Source organism: Oncorhynchus mykiss, chromosome 9 (assembly GCF_057628025.1).
Source record: "Oncorhynchus mykiss isolate SJ-2025 chromosome 9, ASM5762802v1, whole genome shotgun sequence".
Taxonomy (NCBI): Eukaryota; Metazoa; Chordata; class Actinopteri; order Salmoniformes; family Salmonidae; genus Oncorhynchus; species Oncorhynchus mykiss.
The window spans coordinates 755,001-775,974 of record NC_143030.1 but is presented as its reverse complement, the minus strand read 5'-3'; the positions used below and the strand labels follow the sequence as shown (position 1 = coordinate 775,974).

General features: G+C 44.9%; 1 protein-coding gene across 1 annotated transcript in view; it reads left to right on the top strand.

The window, feature by feature from the left end:
- The window catches only part of LOC118948717 (atrial natriuretic peptide receptor 2), an 80,881-nt gene that overhangs the window by 44,586 nt on the left and 15,321 nt on the right, over positions 1 to 20,974 (top strand). The window contains exons 11-13 of the mRNA XM_090185647.1: positions 13,131 to 13,203; positions 14,153 to 14,297; positions 16,012 to 16,098. Coding sequence (XP_090041773.1) covers positions 13,131 to 13,203; positions 14,153 to 14,297; positions 16,012 to 16,098 — 305 coding nt within the window. The remainder of the gene's footprint in view (positions 1 to 13,130; positions 13,204 to 14,152; positions 14,298 to 16,011; positions 16,099 to 20,974) is intronic.

The following is a 20,974-nucleotide window of genomic DNA, read 5'->3' as shown; positions in this document are numbered from 1 at the left end:
AAGGGGTGTTAGCCTGGTGATAGTAAAGACAGTAAGGGGTGTTAGACTGGTGACAGTAAAGACAGTAAGGGGTGTTAGCCTGGTGACAGTAAAGACAGTAAGGGGTGTTAGCCTGGTGACAGTAAAGACAGTAAGGGGTGTTAGCCTGGTGATAGTAAAGACAGTAAGGGGTGTTAGCCTGGTGATAGTAAAGACAGTAAGGGGTGTTAGACTGGTGACTGTAAAGATCTGGGTCCTTCCACTCATAGAGTTCCTTTTCCGTCTCTGTGGTATTAATGCACCAATATTGCATTTTGAAAAGCCTGTGCGGTGACCTTTAATATAGGCCACATGTTTTATATGGATAAAGACTCGCTGAAGTGCAAATCCAGTGAAGATTTGGCCTTGTGTTTAAGGTTACTGTCCTGCTGAAAGGTGAATTCATCTCCCAGTGTCTGTTGGAAAGCAGACTGAACCAGGTTTTCCTCTAGGATTTAGCTCTATGCCGTTCTTTTTATACCCCCTCAAAACTCCCTAGACTTTGCCGATGACAAGCATACTCATAACATGATGCAGCCACCACCATCATTGAAAATATGAAGAGTTTTACTCAGTGATGTGTTGTGTTGGATTTGCCCCAAACATAACGGTTTGTATTCAGGACAATAATTACATTTCTTTGCCACATTTTTTTTCAGTTTTACTTTAGTGCCTTATTGCAAACAGGATGCATGTTTTGGAATATGTTTATTCTGTACAGGCTTCCTTTTGTTCACTCTGTCATTTAAAATTAGTATTGTGGAGTAACTACAATACTGTTGACACATCCTGAGTTTTTTTTCTATCACAGCCATTAAACTCTGTTTTAGGAGCTTCATAGCAAAGTGAGTGATATACATATACACACACTGCTTTCCTGTTTATTAATTAAAAAAAAAAAATTTGAAACAAGTAATTTTTTTCGTTTCACTTTACCAATTTGTGTAACGGAATTCTTCGTCCTCCTCTGACGAGGAGTATGAAATGTGGGACCAATGCGCAGCGAGGTATGTGTTCATGAGGATTTATTTTACTGACCACTTGAAAATACAAAATAACAACGTGAAAATAAACGAAAACCTGAAACAGTCCTGTAAGGTAAAACACTAAAACAGAAAATAATCACCCACAAAACACAGGTGAGAAAAGGTTACCTAAGTATGATTCTCAATCAGAGATAACGAACGACACCTGCCTCTGATTGAGAACCATACCAGGCCAAACACATAAACACAACATAGAAAAAAGAACATAGACTACCACACCCCAACTCACGCCCTGACCATACTAAAACAAAGACATAACAAAGGAACAAAGGTCAGAACGTGACAATTTGGACTATTTTGTGTATGTCCATTACATGAAATCCAAATTAAAATCAATTTAAATGACAGGTTGTAATGCAACAAAATAGGAAAAACACCAAGGGGGATGAATACATGTGCAAGGCAGAAAGAAGAAATCGAAGAATCTTAGAATCTTAGAATCTTAGAATCTTAGAATCTTAGAATATTAAAGGGTTCTTTGGCTAATAGGATAATATAGCTGTTCTCCTATGGGGACAGACAAACGTCTGTTCCTTATTTAAAAGGTTAACCCCGTTCCATGACCTGAACTCTCCAGTTAATGCCTAGTTAATTGAATAAAGGTTAAATAAACAAATAAAAAATGTAAAAAATATGGTGAAACTTACTTTTTAGATATTTTTTATAAAAGAAACATTGAATATCTTTTAGTCAAATAGTAAAAGATATAATATAGAAATATGTAAAATATATAAAAGCAGGTCAGCTGGTGGTACTCTTTAAAACCATTACCTGGTGTTTTGTGGTGGAAAACTGAGCGGGTAGAGCACAACACATCAACCCTGTTACCCACAGATAGACAGGCTAGAAATGTATTTAACAATTAACATGTCTTTTTTTGTACACAACAAAGCTTCCATTTTCCTTGTCACAAGGGGATTCGTGGTTTATTTTTTAGATGAGACTGTCAACTATTAAGGCCACATGTAGAGTGAGTAGGTAGAGTGGACAGCAGAGTGAGTAGGTAGAGTGGACAGCAGAGTGGACAGCAGAGTGAGTAGGTAGAGTGGACAGCAGAGTGAGTAGGTAGAGTGGACAGCAGAGTGGACAGCAGAGTGAGTAGGTAGAGTGGACAGTAGAGTGGACAGCAGAGTGAGTAGGTAGAGTGGACAGTAGAGTGGACAGCAGAGTGAGTAGGTAGAGTGGACAGTAGAGTGGACAGCAGAGTGAGTAGGTAGAGTGGACAGCAGAGTGAGTAGGTAGAGTGGACAGCAGAGTGGACAGCAGAGTGAGTAGGTAGAGTGGAGAGCAGAGTGAGTAGGTAGAGTGGACAGTAGAGTGGACAGCAGAGTGAGTAGGTAGAGTGGACAGCAGAGTGAGTAGGTAGAGTGGACAGCAGAGTGAGTAGGTAGAGTGGACAGCAGAGTGAGTAGGTAGAGTGGACAGCAGAGTGAGTAGGTAGAGTGGACAGCAGAGTGGACAGCAGAGTGAGTAGGTAGAGTGGACAGCAGAATGAGTAGGTAGAGTGGACAGCAGAGTGAGTAGGTAGAGTGGACAGCAGAGTGAGTAGGTAGAGTGGACAGCAGAGTGAGTATGCAGAGTGGACAGCAGAGTGAGTAGCTAGAGTGGACAGCAGAGTGAGTAGGTAGAGTGGACAGCAGAGTGAGTAGGTAGAGTGGACAGCAGAGTGAGTAGGTAGAGTGGACAGCAGAGTGGACAGCAGAGTGGACAGCAGAGTGAGTAGGTAGAGTGGACAGCAGAGTGAGTAGGTAGAGTGGACAGCAGAGTGAGTAAGTAGAGTGGAAAGCAGAGTGAGTAGGTAGAGTGGACAGCAGAGTGAGTAGGTAGAGTGGACAGCAGAGTGAGTAGGTAGAGTGGACAGCAGAGTGAGTAGGCACAGTGGACAGCAGAGTGAGTAGGTAGAGTGGACAGTAGAGTGAGTAGGTAGAGTGGACAGCAGAGTGAGTAGGCAGAGTGGACAGCAGAGTGAGTAGGTAGAGTGGACAGCAGAGTGGACAGCAGAGTGAGTAGGTAGAGTGGACAGCAGAGTGAGTAGGTAGAGTGGACAGCAGAGTGAGTAGGTAGAGTGGACAGCAGAGTGGACAGCAGAGTGAGTAGGTAGAGTGGACAGCAGAGTGGACAGCAGAGTGAGTAGGTAGAGTGGACAGCGGAGTGAGTAGGTAGAGTGGACAGCAGAGTGAGTAGGTAGAGTGGACAGCAGAGTGAGTAGGTAGTGTGGACAGCAGAGTGAGTAGGTAGAGTGGACAGTAGAGTGAGTAGGTAGAGTGGACAGTAGAGTGAGTAGGTAGAGTGGACAGTAGAGTGGACAGCAGAGTGAGTAGGTCGAGTGGACAGCAGAGTGGACAGCAGAGTGAGTAGGTAGAGTGGACAGCAGAGTGAGTAGGTAGAGTGGACAGCAGAGTGAGTAGGTAGAGTGGACAGCAGAGTGAGTAGGTAGAGTGGACAGCAAAGTGGACAGCAGAGTGGACAGCAGAGTGAGTAGGTAGAGTGGACAGCAAAGTGGACAGCAGAGTGGACAGCAGAGTGAGTAGGTAGAGTGGACAGCAGATAGGACAGCAGAGTGAGTAGGTAGAGTGGACAGCAGAGTGAGTAGGTAGAGTGGACAGCAGAGTGAGTAGGTAGAGTGGACAGCAGAGTGAGTAGGTAGAGTGGACAGCAAAGTGAGTAGGTAGAGTGGACAGCAGAGTGAGTAGGTAGAGTGGACAGCAGAGTGAGTAGGTAGAGTGGACAGCAGAGTGAGTAGGTAGAGTGGACAGCAGAGTGGACAGCAGAGTGAGTAGGTAGAGTGGACAGCAGAGTGAGTAGGTAGAGTGGACAGCAGAGTGAGTAGGCAGAGTGGACAGCAGAGTGAGTATGCAGAGTGGACAGCAGAGTGAGTAGGTAGAGTGGACAGCAGAGTGAGTAGGTAGAGTGGACAGCAGAGTGAGTAGGTAGAGTGGACAGCAGAGTGGACAGCAGAGTGAGTAGGTAGAGTGGACAGCGGAGTGAGTAGGTAGAGTGGACAGCAGAGTGAGTAGGTAGAGTGGACAGCAGAGTGAGTAGGTAGTGTGGACAGCAGAGTGAGTAGGTAGAGTGGACAGTAGAGTGAGTAGGTAGAGTGGACAGTAGAGTGAGTAGGTAGAGTGGACAGTAGAGTGGACAGCAGAGTGAGTAGGTCGAGTGGACAGCAGAGTGGACAGCAGAGTGAGTAGGTAGAGTGGACAGCAGAGTGAGTAGGTAGAGTGGACAGCAGAGTGAGTAGGTAGAGTGGACAGCAGAGTGAGTAGGTAGAGTGGACAGCAAAGTGGACAGCAGAGTGGACAGCAGAGTGAGTAGGTAGAGTGGACAGCAAAGTGGACAGCAGAGTGGACAGCAGAGTGAGTAGGTAGAGTGGACAGCAGATAGGACAGCAGAGTGAGTAGGTAGAGTGGACAGCAGAGTGAGTAGGTAGAGTGGACAGCAGAGTGAGTAGGTAGAGTGGACAGCAGAGTGAGTAGGTAGAGTGGACAGCAAAGTGAGTAGGTAGAGTGGACAGCAGAGTGAGTAGGTAGAGTGGACAGCAGAGTGAGTAGGTAGAGTGGACAGCAGAGTGAGTAGGTAGAGTGGACAGCAGAGTGGACAGCAGAGTGAGTAGGTAGAGTGGACAGCAGAGTGAGTAGGTAGAGTGGACAGCAGAGTGGACAGCAGAGTGAGTAGGTAGAGTGGACAGTAGAGTGGACAGCAGAGTGAGTAGGTAGAGTGGACAGTAGAGTGGACAGCAGAGTGAGTAGGTAGAGTGGACAGTAGAGTGGACAGCAGAGTGAGTAGGTAGAGTGGACAGCAGAGTGAGTAGGTAGAGTGGACAGCAGAGTGGACAGCAGAGTGAGTAGGTAGAGTGGAGAGCAGAGTGAGTAGGTAGAGTGGACAGTAGAGTGGACAGCAGAGTGAGTAGGTAGAGTGGACAGCAGAGTGAGTAGGTAGAGTGGACAGCAGAGTGAGTAGGTAGAGTGGACAGCAGAGTGAGTAGGTAGAGTGGACAGCAGAGTGAGTAGGTAGAGTGGACAGCAGAGTGGACAGCAGAGTGAGTAGGTAGAGTGGACAGCAGAATGAGTAGGTAGAGTGGACAGCAGAGTGAGTAGGTAGAGTGGACAGCAGAGTGAGTAGGTAGAGTGGACAGCAGAGTGAGTATGCAGAGTGGACAGCAGAGTGAGTAGCTAGAGTGGACAGCAGAGTGAGTAGGTAGAGTGGACAGCAGAGTGAGTAGGTAGAGTGGACAGCAGAGTGAGTAGGTAGAGTGGACAGCAGAGTGGACAGCAGAGTGGACAGCAGAGTGAGTAGGTAGAGTGGACAGCAGAGTGAGTAGGTAGAGTGGACAGCAGAGTGAGTAAGTAGAGTGGACAGCAGAGTGAGTAGGTAGAGTGGACAGCAGAGTGAGTAGGTAGAGTGGACAGCAGAGTGAGTAGGTAGAGTGGACAGCAGAGTGAGTAGGCACAGTGGACAGCAGAGTGAGTAGGTAGAGTGGACAGTAGAGTGAGTAGGTAGAGTGGACAGCAGAGTGAGTAGGCAGAGTGGACAGCAGAGTGAGTAGGTAGAGTGGACAGCAGAGTGGACAGCAGAGTGAGTAGGTAGAGTGGACAGCAGAGTGAGTAGGTAGAGTGGACAGCAGAGTGAGTAGGTAGAGTGGACAGCAGAGTGGACAGCAGAGTGAGTAGGTAGAGTGGACAGCAGAGTGGACAGCAGAGTGAGTAGGTAGAGTGGACAGCGGAGTGAGTAGGTAGAGTGGACAGCAGAGTGAGTAGGTAGAGTGGACAGCAGAGTGAGTAGGTAGTGTGGACAGCAGAGTGAGTAGGTAGAGTGGACAGTAGAGTGAGTAGGTAGAGTGGACAGTAGAGTGAGTAGGTAGAGTGGACAGTAGAGTGGACAGCAGAGTGAGTAGGTCGAGTGGACAGCAGAGTGGACAGCAGAGTGAGTAGGTAGAGTGGACAGCAGAGTGAGTAGGTAGAGTGGACAGCAGAGTGAGTAGGTAGAGTGGACAGCAGAGTGAGTAGGTAGAGTGGACAGCAAAGTGGACAGCAGAGTGGACAGCAGAGTGAGTAGGTAGAGTGGACAGCAAAGTGGACAGCAGAGTGGACAGCAGAGTGAGTAGGTAGAGTGGACAGCAGATAGGACAGCAGAGTGAGTAGGTAGAGTGGACAGCAGAGTGAGTAGGTAGAGTGGACAGCAGAGTGGACAGCAGAGTGAGTAGGTAGAGTGGACAGTAGAGTGGACAGCAGAGTGAGTAGGTAGAGTGGACAGTAGAGTGGACAGCAGAGTGAGTAGGTAGAGTGGACAGTAGAGTGGACAGCAGAGTGAGTAGGTAGAGTGGACAGCAGAGTGAGTAGGTAGAGTGGACAGCAGAGTGGACAGCAGAGTGAGTAGGTAGAGTGGAGAGCAGAGTGAGTAGGTAGAGTGGACAGTAGAGTGGACAGCAGAGTGAGTAGGTAGAGTGGACAGCAGAGTGAGTAGGTAGAGTGGACAGCAGAGTGAGTAGGTAGAGTGGACAGCAGAGTGAGTAGGTAGAGTGGACAGCAGAGTGAGTAGGTAGAGTGGACAGCAGAGTGGACAGCAGAGTGAGTAGGTAGAGTGGACAGCAGAATGAGTAGGTAGAGTGGACAGCAGAGTGAGTAGGTAGAGTGGACAGCAGAGTGAGTAGGTAGAGTGGACAGCAGAGTGAGTATGCAGAGTGGACAGCAGAGTGAGTAGCTAGAGTGGACAGCAGAGTGAGTAGGTAGAGTGGACAGCAGAGTGAGTAGGTAGAGTGGACAGCAGAGTGAGTAGGTAGAGTGGACAGCAGAGTGGACAGCAGAGTGGACAGCAGAGTGAGTAGGTAGAGTGGACAGCAGAGTGAGTAGGTAGAGTGGACAGCAGAGTGAGTAAGTAGAGTGGACAGCAGAGTGAGTAGGTAGAGTGGACAGCAGAGTGAGTAGGTAGAGTGGACAGCAGAGTGAGTAGGTAGAGTGGACAGCAGAGTGAGTAGGCACAGTGGACAGCAGAGTGAGTAGGTAGAGTGGACAGTAGAGTGAGTAGGTAGAGTGGACAGCAGAGTGAGTAGGCAGAGTGGACAGCAGAGTGAGTAGGTAGAGTGGACAGCAGAGTGGACAGCAGAGTGAGTAGGTAGAGTGGACAGCAGAGTGAGTAGGTAGAGTGGACAGCAGAGTGAGTAGGTAGAGTGGACAGCAGAGTGGACAGCAGAGTGAGTAGGTAGAGTGGACAGCAGAGTGGACAGCAGAGTGAGTAGGTAGAGTGGACAGCGGAGTGAGTAGGTAGAGTGGACAGCAGAGTGAGTAGGTAGAGTGGACAGCAGAGTGAGTAGGTAGTGTGGACAGCAGAGTGAGTAGGTAGAGTGGACAGTAGAGTGAGTAGGTAGAGTGGACAGTAGAGTGAGTAGGTAGAGTGGACAGTAGAGTGGACAGCAGAGTGAGTAGGTCGAGTGGACAGCAGAGTGGACAGCAGAGTGAGTAGGTAGAGTGGACAGCAGAGTGAGTAGGTAGAGTGGACAGCAGAGTGAGTAGGTAGAGTGGACAGCAGAGTGAGTAGGTAGAGTGGACAGCAAAGTGGACAGCAGAGTGGACAGCAGAGTGAGTAGGTAGAGTGGACAGCAAAGTGGACAGCAGAGTGGACAGCAGAGTGAGTAGGTAGAGTGGACAGCAGATAGGACAGCAGAGTGAGTAGGTAGAGTGGACAGCAGAGTGAGTAGGTAGAGTGGACAGCAGAGTGAGTAGGTAGAGTGGACAGCAGAGTGAGTAGGTAGAGTGGACAGCAAAGTGAGTAGGTAGAGTGGACAGCAGAGTGAGTAGGTAGAGTGGACAGCAGAGTGAGTAGGTAGAGTGGACAGCAGAGTGAGTAGGTAGAGTGGACAGCAGAGTGGACAGCAGAGTGAGTAGGTAGAGTGGACAGCAGAGTGAGTAGGTAGAGTGGACAGCAGAGTGAGTAGGCAGAGTGGACAGCAGAGTGAGTATGCAGAGTGGACAGCAGAGTGAGTAGGTAGAGTGGACAGCAGAGTGAGTAGGTAGAGTGGACAGCAGAGTGAGTAGGTAGAGTGGACAGCAGAGTGGACAGCAGAGTGAGTAGGTAGAGTGGACAGCGGAGTGAGTAGGTAGAGTGGACAGCAGAGTGAGTAGGTAGAGTGGACAGCAGAGTGAGTAGGTAGTGTGGACAGCAGAGTGAGTAGGTAGAGTGGACAGTAGAGTGAGTAGGTAGAGTGGACAGTAGAGTGAGTAGGTAGAGTGGACAGTAGAGTGGACAGCAGAGTGAGTAGGTCGAGTGGACAGCAGAGTGGACAGCAGAGTGAGTAGGTAGAGTGGACAGCAGAGTGAGTAGGTAGAGTGGACAGCAGAGTGAGTAGGTAGAGTGGACAGCAGAGTGAGTAGGTAGAGTGGACAGCAAAGTGGACAGCAGAGTGGACAGCAGAGTGAGTAGGTAGAGTGGACAGCAAAGTGGACAGCAGAGTGGACAGCAGAGTGAGTAGGTAGAGTGGACAGCAGATAGGACAGCAGAGTGAGTAGGTAGAGTGGACAGCAGAGTGAGTAGGTAGAGTGGACAGCAGAGTGAGTAGGTAGAGTGGACAGCAAAGTGAGTAGGTAGAGTGGACAGCAGAGTGAGTAGGTAGAGTGGACAGCAGAGTGAGTAGGTAGAGTGGACAGCAGAGTGAGTAGGTAGAGTGGACAGCAGAGTGGACAGCAGAGTGAGTAGGTAGAGTGGACAGCAGAGTGAGTAGGTAGAGTGGACAGCAGAGTGAGTAGGTAGAGTGGACAGCAGAGTGAGTAGGTAGAGTGGACAGCAGAGTGAGTAGGTAGAGTGGACAGCAGAGTGAGTATGCAGAGTGGACAGCAGAGTGAGTAGCTAGAGTGGACAGCAGAGTGAGTAGGTAGAGTGGACAGCAGAGTGAGTAGGTAGAGTGGACAGCAGAGTGAGTAGCTAGAGTGGACAGCAGAGTGGACAGCAGAGTGGACAGCAGAGTGAGTAGGTAGAGTGGACAGCAGAGTGAGTAGGTAGAGTGGACAGCAGAGTGAGTAAGTAGAGTGGACAGCAGAGTGAGTAGGTAGAGTGGACAGCAGAGTGAGTAGGTAGAGTGGACAGCAGAGTGAGTAGGTAGAGTGGACAGCAGAGTGAGTAGGCACAGTGGACAGCAGAGTGAGTAGGTAGAGTGGACAGTAGAGTGAGTAGGTAGAGTGGACAGCAGAGTGAGTAGGCAGAGTGGACAGCAGAGTGAGTAGGTAGAGTGGACAGCAGAGTGGACAGCAGAGTGAGTAGGTAGAGTGGACAGCAGAGTGAGTAGGTAGAGTGGACAGCAGAGTGAGTAGGTAGAGTGGACAGCAGAGTGGACAGCAGAGTGAGTAGGTAGAGTGGACAGCAGAGTGGACAGCAGAGTGAGTAGGTAGAGTGGACAGCGGAGTGAGTAGGTAGAGTGGACAGCAGAGTGAGTAGGTAGAGTGGACAGCAGAGTGAGTAGGTAGTGTGGACAGCAGAGTGAGTAGGTAGAGTGGACAGTAGAGTGAGTAGGTAGAGTGGACAGTAGAGTGAGTAGGTAGAGTGGACAGTAGAGTGGACAGCAGAGTGAGTAGGTCGAGTGGACAGCAGAGTGGACAGCAGAGTGAGTAGGTAGAGTGGACAGCAGAGTGAGTAGGTAGAGTGGACAGCAGAGTGAGTAGGTAGAGTGGACAGCAGAGTGAGTAGGTAGAGTGGACAGCAAAGTGGACAGCAGAGTGGACAGCAGAGTGAGTAGGTAGAGTGGACAGCAAAGTGGACAGCAGAGTGGACAGCAGAGTGAGTAGGTAGAGTGGACAGCAGATAGGACAGCAGAGTGAGTAGGTAGAGTGGACAGCAGAGTGAGTAGGTAGAGTGGACAGCAGAGTGAGTAGGTAGAGTGGACAGCAGAGTGAGTAGGTAGAGTGGACAGCAAAGTGAGTAGGTAGAGTGGACAGCAGAGTGAGTAGGTAGAGTGGACAGCAGAGTGAGTAGGTAGAGTGGACAGCAGAGTGAGTAGGTAGAGTGGACAGCAGAGTGGACAGCAGAGTGAGTAGGTAGAGTGGACAGCAGAGTGAGTAGGTAGAGTGGACAGCAGAGTGAGTAGGCAGAGTGGACAGCAGAGTGAGTATGCAGAGTGGACAGCAGAGTGAGTAGGTAGAGTGGACAGCAGAGTGAGTAGGTAGAGTGGACAGCAGAGTGAGTAGGTAGAGTGGACAGCAGAGTGGACAGCAGAGTGAGTAGGTAGAGTGGACAGCGGAGTGAGTAGGTAGAGTGGACAGCAGAGTGAGTAGGTAGAGTGGACAGCAGAGTGAGTAGGTAGTGTGGACAGCAGAGTGAGTAGGTAGAGTGGACAGTAGAGTGAGTAGGTAGAGTGGACAGTAGAGTGAGTAGGTAGAGTGGACAGTAGAGTGGACAGCAGAGTGAGTAGGTCGAGTGGACAGCAGAGTGGACAGCAGAGTGAGTAGGTAGAGTGGACAGCAGAGTGAGTAGGTAGAGTGGACAGCAGAGTGAGTAGGTAGAGTGGACAGCAGAGTGAGTAGGTAGAGTGGACAGCAAAGTGGACAGCAGAGTGGACAGCAGAGTGAGTAGGTAGAGTGGACAGCAAAGTGGACAGCAGAGTGGACAGCAGAGTGAGTAGGTAGAGTGGACAGCAGATAGGACAGCAGAGTGAGTAGGTAGAGTGGACAGCAGAGTGAGTAGGTAGAGTGGACAGCAGAGTGAGTAGGTAGAGTGGACAGCAGAGTGAGTAGGTAGAGTGGACAGCAAAGTGAGTAGGTAGAGTGGACAGCAGAGTGAGTAGGTAGAGTGGACAGCAGAGTGAGTAGGTAGAGTGGACAGCAGAGTGAGTAGGTAGAGTGGACAGCAGAGTGGACAGCAGAGTGAGTAGGTAGAGTGGACAGCAGAGTGAGTAGGTAGAGTGGACAGCAGAGTGAGTAGGCAGAGTGGACAGCAGAGTGAGTATGCAGAGTGGACAGCAGAGTGAGTAGGTAGAGTGGACAGCAGAGTGAGTAGGTAGAGTGGACAGCAGAGTGGACAGCAGAGTGAGCAGGTAGAGTGGACAGCAGAGTGGACAGCAGAGTGAGTAGGTAGAGTGGACAGCAGAGTGGACAGCAGAGTGAGTAGGTAGAGTGGACAGCAGAGTGGACAGCAGAGTGAGTAGGCAGAGTGGACAGCAGAGTGGACAGCAGAGTGAGTAGGTAGAGTGGACAGCAGAGTGGACAGCAGAGTGAGTAGGTAGAGTGGACAGCAGAGTGGACAGCAGAGTGAGTAGGTAGAGTGGACAGCAGCTACGTAAAAAACAAAATACTACCACTCTGTTACTTTAACAGTCACCTACTATAGTATTTATTTCTTAATTTACTATAGTATTTATTTATTAATTTACTATGGTATTTATTTATTTACTTACTACGATATGTATTTATTTACTATAGTATTTATTTATTTACTATAGTATTTATTTATTAATTTACAATAGTATTTATTTATTAATTTACTATAGTATTTATTTATTAATTTACCATAGTATTTATTTATTTATTTACTACAGTATTTATGTATTTACTATAGTATTTATTTATTTACTATAGTATTTATTTATTTACTATAATATTTATTTATTTACTATAATATATATTTATTTACTATGGTATTTATTTATTTACTATAATATTTATTTATTATAGTATTTATTTATTCATTATAGTATTTATTTATTTACTATAATATTTATTTATTTACTATAATATATATTTATTTACTATGGTATTTATTTATTTACTATAATATTTATTTATTATAGTATTTATTTATTCATTATAGTATTTATTTATTTACTATAATATTTATTTATTATAGTATTTATTTATTCATTATAGTATTTATTTATTTACTACGGTATTTATTTATTTACTATAGTATTTATTTATTTACTATAGTAGTTATTTATTTACTATATTATTTATTTATTTACTATAGTATTTATTTATTTATTTACTATAGCATTTATTTATGTATTTATTTATTTACTATAGTATTTATTTATTTATTTACTACAGTATTTATTTATTTACTATAGTATTTATTTATTTATTTACTATAGTATTTATTTATTTACTACAGTATTTATTTATTTATTTATTTACTATATTATTTATTTATGTATTTATTTACTATAATATTAATTTACTAGTATTTAATTTAGTATTTATTTATTCATTATAGTATTTATTTATTTACTACAGTATTTATTTGTTTACTATATTATTTATTTATTTACTATATTATTTATTTATTTATTTACTATAGTATTTATTTATTTATTTATTTACCCTAGTATTTATTTATTTATTTACTACAGTATTTATTTATTTATTTACTATTTTATTTATTTATGTATTTATTTATTTACTATATTATTTATTTATGTATTTATTTACTATAATATTTATTTACTATAGTATTTATTTATTCATTATAGTATTTATTTATTTACTATAGTATTTATTTATTTACTATATTTTTTATTTATTTACTATAGTATTTATTTATTTATTTATTTACTATAGTATTTATTTATTTACTATAGTATTTATTTATTTATTTATTTACTATAGTATTTATTTATGTATTTATTTACTACAGTATTTATTTATTCATTATAGTAGTTATTTATTTACTACAGTATTTATTTATTTACTATAGTATTTATTTATTTATTTATTTACTATAGTATTTATTTATGTATTTATTTACTACAGTATTTATTTATTTACTATAGTATTTATTTATTTATTTTAGTATTCATTCATTTATTCAAGTATTTACAGTAGTATTATTATCCATTTCTTTATTTACTGACTGCAGTATTTATTTATTTAATCTCTCTCTTGAACATTCAGTAAAATCAAACGTTGTTGTTTTCTTGTTTCGAATTACACTATTTAACTGAACTGAACACACACACACACACACACACACACACACACACACACACACACACACACACACACACACACACACACACACACACACACACACACACACACACACACACAATAAAGTTGATGTTGTTGTGTGTACTCATCTCTTCTTCTTCAGTGGTTTAAATACCAGAAACAGAGGATGCTTTGGGATGAGAGCTGGATCATTGACTTCAGGCAGATCAAACACGGTACTACTATAATATATATCAGGCAGATTAAACATGGTACTACTATAATATATATCAGGCAGATTAAACATGGTACTACTATAATATATATCAGGCAGATTAAACACGGTACTACTATAATATATATCAGGCAGATTAAACATGGTACTACTATAATATATATCAGGCAGATTAAACATGGTACTACTATAATATATATCAGGCAGATTAAACATGGTACTACTATAATATATATCAGGCAGATTAAACATGGTACTACTATAATATATATCAGGCAGATTAAACATGGTACTACTATAATATATATCAGGCAGATTAAACATGGTACTACTATAATATATATCAGGCAGATTAAACATGGTACTACTATAATATATATCAGGCAGATTAAACACGGTACTACTATACTATTCTATATGTGTCAAATAGATATTAAAACTCTTCTGTATTTTTCAATTTGTTATTTATGTTGATTATATTCTAACACTGTTAACCTCCCTCCCCTCTCTCTCTCTCTCTCTCTCCTCCCTCCACTCTTTTTCTCTCCTCCCACTCACCCCTCCCCCTGCTCTCCTCTCTTCCCTCCCTCCGTCTCTCTCTCTCTCTCTCTCTCTCTCTCTCTCTCCTCCCTCCCCGCTCCACTCTATTTCTCTCCTCCTCCCCCTGCTCTCCTCTCTCCTCCCTCCCTCTCTCCCTCCCCTCTCTCTCCCTCCCTCCCCTCTCTCTTCACCCTCCCTCCCTCCCTCCCCTCTCTTCTCTCTCTCTACCTCGCTCCCTCCCACCCTCCCTCCCCTCTCTCTCTCTCTCTCTCTCTCTCTCTCTCTCTCTCTCTCTCTCTCTCTCCCCCCTCTCTCTCTCTCCTCCCTCCCTCCCCTCTCTTCTCTCTCCTCCTCCTGCTCTCCTCTCTCCTCCCTCCCTCTCCTCTCTTCTCTCTCCTCCTCCCCACCAGACCAGATAGCCAGGACTACTATGGGCAGTATCCTGTCAGCCCCTATTGCTAACAGTGATTCCAACGCCAGCTGTGTCACTGCTCTCAGCTCCTGTACAACCCAGGCTAACTCACGCAAACAACTGTTCACACACACCGGGATATAGTGAGTGTGTCTGAAACACACACATACACACACACACCGGGACATACTGAGTCTCTGTAACACACACACACACACACATCTTGATCATGCTGTTCTCCTCAGTATAGCTGTATATATTGGTAGTATTGTATATACTGGTAGTATTGTATATATTGGTAGTATTTGTATATAATGGTAGTATTGTATATATTGGTAGTATTGTATATATTGGTAGTATTGTATATATTGGTAGTATTTGTATATAATGGTAGTATTGTATATATTGGTAGTATTGTATATATTGGTAGTATTGTATATATTGGTAGTATTGTATATAATGGTAGTATTGTATATATTGGTAGTATTGTATATGTTGGTAGTATTGTATATCCTGGTAGTATTTGTATATATTGGTAGTATTGTATATAATGGTAGTATTGTATATATTGGTAGTATTGTATATAATGGTAGTATTGTATATATTGGTAGTATTGTATATATTGGTAGTATTGTATATCCTGGTAGTATTGTATATATTGGTAGTATTGTATATATTGGTAGTATTGTATATATTGGTAGTATTGTATATATTGGTAGTATTTGTATATATTGGTAGTATTGTATATATTGGTAGTATTTGCATATATTGGTAGTATTGTATATATTGGTAGTATTGTATATATTGGTAGTATTGTATATCCTGGTAGTATTGTATATATTGGTAGTATTGTATATACTGGTAGTATTGTATATATTGGTAGTATTGTATATATTGGTAGTATTGTATATACTGGTAGTATTGTAAATATTGGTAGTATTGTATATATTGGTAGTATTGTATATATTGGTAGTATTTGTATCCTATAATCATTAGTAGTTCTTATATCTCGTATACCTGTTGATTCTACAGTATACATGTTAATTCTATAGTATACCTGTTAATTCTATAGTAAACCTGTTAATCCTTTAGTAAACCTGTTAATCCTATAGTAAACCTGTTGATCCTATAGTAAACCTGTTAATCCTATAGTATTCCTGTTGATCCTATAGTAAACCTGTTAATCCTATAGTAAACCTGTTGATCCTATAGTAAACCTGTTAATCCTATAGTATTCCTGTTGATCCTATAGTAAACCTGTTGATCCTATAGTAAACCTGTTAATCCTATAGTATTCCTGTTGATCCTATAGTAAACCTGTTAATCCTATAGTAAACCTGTTAATCCTATAGTAAACCTGTTAATCCTATAGTAAACCTGTTGATCCTATAGTAAACCTGTTAATCCTATAGTATTCCTGTTGATCCTATAGTAAACCTGTTGATCCTATAGTAAACCTGTTAATCCTATAGTATTCCTGTTGATCCTATAGTAAACCTGTTAATCCTATAGTATTCCTGTTGATCCTATAGTAAACCTGTTAATCCTATAGTAAACCTGTTGATCCTATAGTAAACCTGTTAATCCTATAGTAAACCTGTTGATCCTATAGTAAACCTGTTAATCCTATAGTATTCCTGTTGATCCTATAGTATACCTGTTAAATCTATAGTAAACCTGTTGATCCTATAGTAAACCTGTTAATCCTATAGTATACCTGTTGATTCTCTAGTAAACCTGTTGATTCTACAGTATACATGTTAATCCTATAGTATACCTGTTAATCCTATAGTATACCTGTTAGTCCTTTAGTATACCTGTTGATTCTCTAGTAAACCTGTTGATCCTCTCCTCTAGTGATGGAAGGACGGTGGCCATCAAGCGGATTCAGACCAAGACCTTTTCTCTGTCCAAGACCATCAGACGAGAGGTCAAGCAAGTCAGGTGGGGGCAATAGAGGTCAACAAGTCAGGTGGGGGCAATAGAGGTCAACGGGTCAGGTAGGGGCAATAGAGGTCAACAGGTCAAGTGGGGAAAATAGAGGTCATCAGGTCAAGTGGAGACAATAGAGGTCAACAGGTCAGATGGGGTCAATAGAGGTCAACAGGTCAGATGGGGACAATAGAGGTCAACAGGTCAACAGGTCAGGTGGGGACAATGGAGGTCAACAAGTCAGGTGGGGACAATAGAGGTCAACAGGTCAGATGGGGACAGTAGAGGTCAACAGGTCAACAGGTCAGGTGGGGACAATAGAGGTCAACAAGTCAGGTGGGGACAATAGAGGTCAACAGGTCAACAGGTCAGGTGGGGACAATAGAGGTCAACAGGTCAGATGGGGACAGTAGAGGTCAACAGGTCAACAGGTCAGGTGGGGACAATAGAGGTCAACAGGTCAGATGGGGACAGTAGAGGTCAACAGGTCAACAGGTCAGGTGGGGACAATAGAGGTTAACAAGTCAGGTGGGGACAATAGAGGTCAACAGGTCAGGTGGGGACAATAGAGGTCAACAAGTCAGGTGGGGACAATAGAGGTCAACAGGTCATCAGGACAGTAGAGGTCAACAGGTCATCAGGACAGTAGAGGTCAACAGGTCAGATGGGGACAGTAGAGGTCAACAGGTCATCAGGACAGTAGAGGTCAACAGGTCATCAGGACAGTAGAGGTCAACAGGTCATCAGGACAGTAGAGGTCAACAGGTCATCAGGACAGTAGAGGTCAACAGGTCATCAGGACAGTAGAGGTCAACAGGTCATCAGGACAGTAGAGGTCAACAGGTCATCAGGACAGTAGAGGTCAACAGGTCATCAGGACAGTAGAGGTCAACAGGTCATCAGGACAGTAGAGGTCAACAGGTCATCAGGACAGTAGAGGTCAACAGGTCATCAGGACAGTAGAGGTCAACAGGTCATCAGGACAGTAGAGGTCAACAGGTCATCAGGACAGTAGAGGTCAACAGGTCATCAGGACAGTAGAGGTCAACAGGTCATCAGGACAGTAGAGGTCAACAGGTCATCAGGACAGTAGAGGTCAACAGGTCATCAGGACAGTAGAGGTCAACAGGTCATCAGGACAGTAGAGGTCAACAGGTCATCAGGACAATAGAGGTCAACAGGTCATCAGGACAGTAGAGGTCAACAGGTCATCGGGACAATAGAGGTCAACAGGTCAGATGGGGACAGTAGATGTCAACAGGTCATCAGGACAGTAGAGGTCAACAGGTCATCAGGACAGTAGAGGTCAACAGGTCATCAGGACAGTAGAGGTCAACAGGTCATCAGGACAGTAGAGGTCAACAGGTCATCAGGACAGTAGAGGTCAACAGGTCATCAGGACAGTAGAGGTCAACAGGTCAGATGGGGACAGTAGATGTCAACAGGTCATCAGGACAGTAGAGGTCAACAGGTCATCAGGACAGTAGAGGTCAACAGGTCATCAGGACAGTAGAGGTCAACAGGTCATCAGGACAGTAGAGGTCAACAGGTCATCAGGACAGTAGAGGTCAACAGGTCATCAGGACAGTAGAGGTCAACAGGTCAGATGGGGACAGTAGATGTCAACAGGTCATCAGGACAGTAGAGGTCAACAGGTCATCAGGACAGTAGAGGTCAACAGGTCATCAGGACAGTAGAGGTCAACAGGTCATCAGGACAGTAGAGGTCAACAGGTCATCAGGACAGTAGAGGTCAACAGGTCATCAGGACAGTAGAGGTCAACAGGTCATCAGGACAGTAGAGGTCAACAGGTCATCAGGACAGTAGAGGTCAACAGGTCATCAGGACAGTAGAGGTCAACAGGTCATCAGGACAGTAGAGGTCAACAGGTCATCAGGACAATAGAGGTCAACAGGTCAGATGGGGACAGTAGATGTCAACAGGTCATCAGGACAGTAGAGGTCAACAGGTCATCAGGACAGTAGAGGTCAACAGGTCATCAGGACAGTAGAGGTCAACAGGTCATCAGGACAGTAGAGGTCAACAGGTCATCAGGACAGTAGAGGTCAACAGGTCATCAGGACAGTAGAGGTCAACAGGTCAGATGGGGACAGTAGATGTCAACAGGTCATCAGGACAGTAGAGGTCAACAGGTCATCAGGACAGTAGAGGTCAACAGGTCATCAGGACAGTAGAGGTCAACAGGTCATCAGGACAGTAGAGGTCAACAGGTCATCAGGACAGTAGAGGTCAACAGGTCATCAGGACAGTAGAGGTCAACAGGTCATCAGGACAGTAGAGGTCAACAGGTCATCAGGACAGTAGAGGTCAACAGGTCATCAGGACAGTAGAGGTCAACAGGTCATCAGGACAGTAGAGGTCAACAGGTCATCAGGACAGTAGAGGTCAACAGGTCATCAGGACAGTAGAGGTCAATAGGTCATCAGGACAGTAGAGGTCAACAGGTCATCAGGACAGTAGAGGTCAACAGGTCAGATGGGGACAGTAGAGGTCAACAGGTCATCAGGACAGTATTAGTATTACATGTAGCTGGTGGAATGTTATTTATTAAAATAAAGAAAAGTACTTGAGATCTATAATTTAGATAATAATATGGGAGGACTAGCAAGCTCTGACCTCTAACCTCTGTCCAATAGGGAACTGGACCACCCTAACCTGTTTGTTCTCTGACCTCTAACCTCTGTCCAATAGGGAGCTGGACCACCCTAACCTGTTAGTTCTCTGACCTCTAACCTCTGTCCAATAGGGAACTGGACCACCCGACCCTGTTAGTTCTCTGACCTCTAACCTCTGTCCAATAGGGAGCTGGACCACCCTAACCTGTTAGTTCTCTGACCTCTAACCTCTGTCCAATAGGGAACTGGACCACCCGACCCTGTTAGTTCTCTGACCTCTAACCTCTGTCCAATAGGGAACTGGACCACCCGACCCTGTTAGTTCTCTGACCTCTAACCTCTGTCCAATAGGGAACTGGACCACCCGACCCTGTTAGTTCTCTGACCTCTAACCTCTGTCCAATAGGGAACTGGACCACCCGACCCTGTTAGTTCTCTGACCTCTAACCTCTGTCCAATAGGGAACTGGACCACCCGACCCTGTTAGTTCTCTGACCTCTAACCTCTGTCCAATAGGGAGCTGGACCACCCGACCCTGTTAGTTCTCTGACCTCTAACCTCTGTCCAATAGGGAACTGGACCACCCGACCCTGTTCGTTCTCTGACCTCTAACCTCTGTCCAATAGGGAACTGGACCACCCGACCCTGTTAGTTCTCTGACCTCTAACCTCTGTCCAATAGGGAACTGGACCACCCTAACCTGTTAGTTCTCTGACCTCTAACCTCTGTCCAATAGGGAGCTGGACCACCCTAACCTGTTAGTTCTCTGACCTCTAACCTCTGTCCAATAGGGAACTGGACCACCCGACCCTGTTAGTTCTCTGACCTCTAACCTCTGTCCAATAGGGAGCTGGACCACCCTAACCTGTTAGTTCTCTGACCTCTAACCTCTGTCCAATAGGGAACTGGACCACCCGACCCTGTTAGTTCTCTGACCTCTAACCTCTGTCCAATAGGGAACTGGACCACCCGACCCTGTTAGTTCTCTGACCTCTAACCTCTGTCCAATAGGGAACTGGACCACCCGACCCTGTTAGTTCTCTGACCTCTAACCTCTGTCCAATAGGGAACTGGACCACCCGACCCTGTTAGTTCTCTGACCTCTAACCTCTGTCCAATAGGGAACTGGACCACCCGACCCTGTTAGTTCTCTGACCTCTAACCTCTGTCCAATAGGGAGCTGGACCACCCGACCCTGTTAGTTCTCTGACCTCTAACCTCTGTCCAATAGGGAACTGGACCACCCGACCCTGTTCGTTCTCTGACCTCTAACCTCTGTCCAATAGGGAACTGGACCACCCGACCCTGTTAGTTCTCTGACCTCTAACCTCTGTCCAATAGGGAACTGGACCACCCTAACCTGTTAGTTCTCTGACCTCTAACCTCTGTCCAATAGGGAGCTGGACCACCCTAACCTGTTAGTTCTCTGACCTCTAACCTCTGTCCAATAGGGAGCTGGACCACCCTAACCTGTTAGTTCTCTGACCTCTAACCTCTGTCCAATAGGGAACTGGACCACCCGACCCTGTTAGTTCTCTGACCTCTAACCTCTGTCCAATAGGGAACTGGACCACCCGACCCTGTTAGTTCTCTGACCTCTAACCTCTGTCCAATAGGGAACTGGACCACCCGACCCTGTTAGTTCTCTGACCTCTAACCTCTGTCCAATAGGGAACTGGACCACCCGACCCTGTTAGTTCTCTGACCTCTAACCTCTGTCCAATAGGGAGCTGGACCACCCGACCCTGTTAGTTCTCTGACCTCTAACCTCTGTCCAATAGGGAACTGGACCACCCGACCCTGTTCGTTCTCTGACCTCTAACCTCTGTCCAATAGGGAACTGGACCACCCGACCCTGTTAGTTCTCTGACCTCTAACCTCTGTCCAATAGGGAACTGGACCACCCTAACCTGTTAGTTCTCTGACCTCTAACCTCTGTCCAATAGGGAGCTGGACCACCCTAACCTGTTAGTTCTCTGACCTCTAACCTCTGTCCAATAGGGAGCTGGACCACCCTAACCTGTTAGTTCTCTGACCTCTAACCTCTGTCCAATAGGGAACTGGACCACCCGAACCTGTTAGTTCTCTGACCTCTAACCTCTGTCCAATAGGGAACTGGACCACCCGACCCTGTTAGTTCTCTGACTTCTAACCTCTGTCCAATAGGGAACTGGACCACCCGACCCTGTTAGTTCTCTGACCTCTAACCTCTGTCCAATAGGGAACTGGACCACCCGACCCTGTTAGTTCTC